General features: G+C 60.3%; 1 protein-coding gene across 1 annotated transcript in view; it reads right to left on the bottom strand.

Moving 5' to 3' along the window:
• Positions 1 to 393: 393 nt before the first annotated feature.
• Positions 394 to 4,220, bottom strand: part of LOC104406918 (XK-related protein 2-like) — a gene marked incomplete at its 5' end in the record, with an annotated part of 4,488 nt that continues 661 nt past the window's right edge. Inside the window, 2 exons of the mRNA XM_010016035.1 lie at positions 394 to 1,139; positions 2,184 to 2,443. Of these exons, the coding sequence (XP_010014337.1) occupies positions 394 to 1,139; positions 2,184 to 2,443 (1,006 nt within the window). The remainder of the gene's footprint in view (positions 1,140 to 2,183; positions 2,444 to 4,220) is intronic.

Here is a 4,220-nt window from a genome sequence, read left to right on the forward strand (position 1 = left end):
TCGAGACCAGTGATCCAAAGAGCAGCACAAGCAGCGGGTGCGCACCCGTGCCAGCCCTGGTGTGATGGTGACAGTCCCACCCTCAGCGCCAGCACCCGGACACGCAGCCACAGCAGAGGTTCTTTACTGCTTAAAACAGTCCCGCTGGCCCCCGTGTCCCCAGGGTCACTGTATGCACCGTAGCGGGCAGGTTGGGGTGTCAGGGCACCCCTGGGGTGCTTGCAGCAACAGTTTGGGCACCCCAAAGTCCTTTGTGTCCATGTGCGTGGTGCCAGGCAGGCGGGCACACTCCTGTCCCCGTGCCACTGTGGGATGCACTGGGACCAAGGGCCAGCAGCACTTGGCTTGTGCTGCCAGCACATCCCTGTGTCCACAGCCAGTGCTGGCTGCCCCTCAGACGATGCTGTGCCTCACACCAGGCTCATACGGTGCCTGGAGGTGCAGAGGGGTGCCCGGCGGGCGCCGGTGGCAGCAGACACAGTGCAAGAAGTCAGCAACGTTGTGCTGGAAGAGCTGTCGGCAGGGATGCAGGTACTGGAAGAAGAGGAGCATGAAGTAGATGCCCATGCAGTAGCCGAGGAGCAGCTGCACCACCAGCAGCGGGGTGCAGATGTTCTCGTAGACATCCGTCTTGAAGAAGTACCAGAGGACAACGAGGGCCGTGTTCTCCATCAGCCGTGCCACGTAGTACACAGCCAAGCGGCCCCAGTCCTGCGACTTGTCGATGAGGTCCCTATCGGCCAGCTTGAGCTGCACGGCCGACCAGCAGAACATGTTGATGCTGGCGTAGAGGAGGGTGAAGGCGCAAAGCACCACCACCGTGCCCACGCGGCTGAAGTTCTTCTCGATGTTGTCGGGCAGGCGGGTGCCGCTGCGCCAGAACTGCACCCAGGGCGTGAAGAAGACCACCAGCAGGTTGGCCAAGGCGATGGGGATGATCCAGTGCTTGAAGACGGTGCTGAAGAGCACGAGGACGGCCACGCGCGTGGAGATCTCCAGGCTGCGCCACAGCACGATGCAGAGGAAGGCCAGTGGCCGCAGCTGGACCTTGTAGTCGTCGTACTTGACCTGGATGGAGAGGACGTTGCAGACGAGGGCTCCGTAGGTGACCGACACGAGGCAGATGCCCATGAGGACCGCTGCAGAGGGAGAGGAGAGAGGAGTCAGGCAGCGTTGGGGACTGTAGCCCACCATTCACCCCGGGAGCATCTCATCCAGGGGCTGCAAAGCCAAGCTCATCCATAGGGAATGCTGGCAGCTTCTCCCATTCACTGCAGCCAGGAGAACTGCAACGGAGCAAATGGGAAGTATCTGGTCCCAGTCGTACCATGCCGGTGGTGATGTCTGTGAGCTGCAGGGCTGAGCTGAGGCAGCCGACTGCGAGGGAATGACCTGGAATGTGTCAGCTGGGATTCACCTCCTGCATCTGCTGCTGCAGGAGCGCTGGGGCTCATCCTCCATCTGCTGCTCCCGCTCCCTAAAACCCCCTTTAAGGGGGGTGTGGCCAAGGAGGGGGTTTCTATGGGGCATTCCCTGTGTTCCCTTTTCCATGGGCACAGCTCTGGGCTCCCAGCACGGCCAGAGAGCGGGTCGGTGAGGGCAGCTCCCTCCCCAGGCACTCTGCACCGGAGTGGTGCAAGAGCTCCTGCGCGTCCGGCTCGGCAGCATGCCGCAGTGGGAGCCAAGAGCTTGCTCTGGCCCATCCAGCCCCGAGCACATAAACATCCTGGGAACAAGCAAAGGAGCCTGGGAGTGGAAGCGCAGGGTTGGGAGCTGTGGCTGTTGGCAGAGGCACAGAAATAGATCCAATGGAGGGGCTGTGAGGAAGCCAGAGCATGCAGCTGGCTGGAAAACAACAGCAACTAAGGCAGACTGGAGCTGCCTGGGGCAGGGACACGGCATTTTCATGGGACTGGGTGCATGGATGGCTCTGTAGAACATCCATCTGCGAGCAGTGGGGCTGGGAGCAGCGCTGAGAGCCACGTCCAGCTCTTCCCAGTCTCCCAGCATCACAGCAAGCTGGAGAGCAGCGAGTGGGAAAAGCAAACCAGGGATGGACAAGCGCGGGTTGTGCTCCACATCACCCAGTGGCCACCATCCCCACAGAGCTTTGTGGGATGCCAACCAGCACCCCTGGCTACAGAGCCTGTCCCTGGGGTTCCCTGCATGCCGGGCACCCTCACCTCGGGCAGCAGGGACGTACTTCTCCAGGATGCTGATGTAGAGCTGGACGGTGAGCTGTGGCGTGGAGCCCAGGAAGGCCTGGATGACCGCCATGCGCTTGAAGGCGTTGCGGTGCACGGCCAGCCGCCGCTCCGAGTGGCCCATCTCCTGCTCCATCTCCACCTCGTAGCCCTTCCGCAGCCGCCGCTTGCGGGTGATGGTGACGTAGGGCTCCTCCTGCCTCCCCGACCAGCAGTACACCACCAGCGCCTCCATGCACCTGCGGGGACGTGGCAGTGTCACCCCCAGCCTCACCGTGCCCCCCGCTGCATCCGGACCCCCTTCACCCAATGCTGGATGGACCCTGCTCCTGCTGAGCGCAGCCCAAATGATGTGAGTTAAGTGTCCAGCAGTGCTGCGGGCAGTCCCTGGCCCTGGGGTGTCAGGGTGAGGGCTGGGTATCAGCAGCCCTCCAGTATCTGAAGGGGGCTACAAGGATGCTGGGCAGGGAGTCTTCATTAGGGACTGTAGGGATAGAACAAGGGGTGATGGGTTCGGACTGAAACAGGGGAAGTTTAGATTAGATCTAAGGAAGAAGTTCTTTACTGTGAGGTGCTGGAATAGGCTGCCCAAGGAAGGGGTGAATGCTCCATCCCTGGTAGTGTTCAAGGTCAGGTTGGACAGAGCCTTGGGAGACATGGTCTAGTGTGAGGTGTCCCTGCCCATGGCAGGGGGGTTGGGAACTAGATCATCTTAAGGTCCTTTCCAACCCAAACTATTATATGGTTCTATGATTCTGTGATTCTATGATTCTATGTCAGGATGAGGGCACGGTCACACCAGAGCCATGGGGATGCCCAGTGGTCACTCCTCTGCTCCAGCACTCAGGGTGAAGCATGTGGGGCAGGGGGACAACAACCACCCCAGTGAGGGGTGCAACAAGAGGTGCAGCATCCATGGCACAAAACTGTATCTCTCCTGGGAATTAGAGCTATGGGAAGGGGTTAATCACCCTCAGGCTCTGTTTTCCCTGCTGGCACAAAATGCACTCTTCCTCTAAGCAGAGGCAAGAGAAACCATCTGATATTGCCTTTGATCTCCTCTTAATCAGAAGGTTACTACACTTCCTTCTTGGTGGGGACGGCAGGAAGGGGAGCGCAGGGTGAAGCTGTGTGTGCCATGGGGAGATAAGAGAGCGCTTCTGCACCCCCCTCCCTGCAGGACACCCTCACGTGCAGGCAGGGGAAGTGGGTTTCTCAGTGGGGACCCCCATCCCCTCCACACACAGCCATGCAGTGGGGTGCATGGGCCAGAGGCGATCAGCAGAGGAGGACCCATCCAAGGGGCTTGGCTCCTACCCAGGGATGAGCTGGCTCTGGGATGTAATCCGATGGGATGTAATCATTTGTGAGCGCTCATTAGGGCAGCAGAAGTTGCTCTGTTTCAGACCCAAATGCAATGAGGTTTCTGGATAAATTCTCTTGCCAGATGAGGCCAGTGCTCACGGCTCATTGCAACCTCTAACGGGAAAACGGCTCCGTCCAAAAGGCCTGGCTCCATGGGCAGTCCCAGCAGGCTCCCAGTGCCCTGCCAGACCTTCTCAGCTCCATCTCAGCCCAATGAGCAGCCTCCCCTGAGCATCCCTGGCTGGCTCCTGCAAGCAGCCAAGCACCATCATCATCATCTGATGCACCACCACGGGCCAGCAGGGGCTGATGAGGCCCATCCAATGGCTGGTGGCTCCCGGGCCCCTCCTGAAGATGAAACATCATGACAAGGATGGCTCTGGCACCCTGCTCGTTCCTGGTGTCAGAGGGAGCGCAGTGCAGGCCATGGTGTGCCCCAAAGCGTGCCCTTGGGGGACAGAGCCCTTGGAGATGGAGGCTCTGCCGTGCTGCCCACAGCACCCCCTGTGTGCTCTCACTGAGCAGGGTGCCCGGGGTGGCACAGCCCAGGGAGGCTCCACAGCATTCCCAAGCAGTGAGACATCAGCACCTCTCTGGCTTGTGCAACACCCACCCCTCATCCTCCTCTCCCAGCATGGTTCAGTGGACCCC

The sequence above is a fragment of the Nestor notabilis genome, unplaced genomic scaffold (assembly GCF_000696875.1).
Source record: "Nestor notabilis isolate BGI_N333 unplaced genomic scaffold, ASM69687v1 scaffold20846, whole genome shotgun sequence".
In the NCBI taxonomy this organism is placed as follows: domain Eukaryota; kingdom Metazoa; phylum Chordata; class Aves; order Psittaciformes; family Psittacidae; genus Nestor; species Nestor notabilis.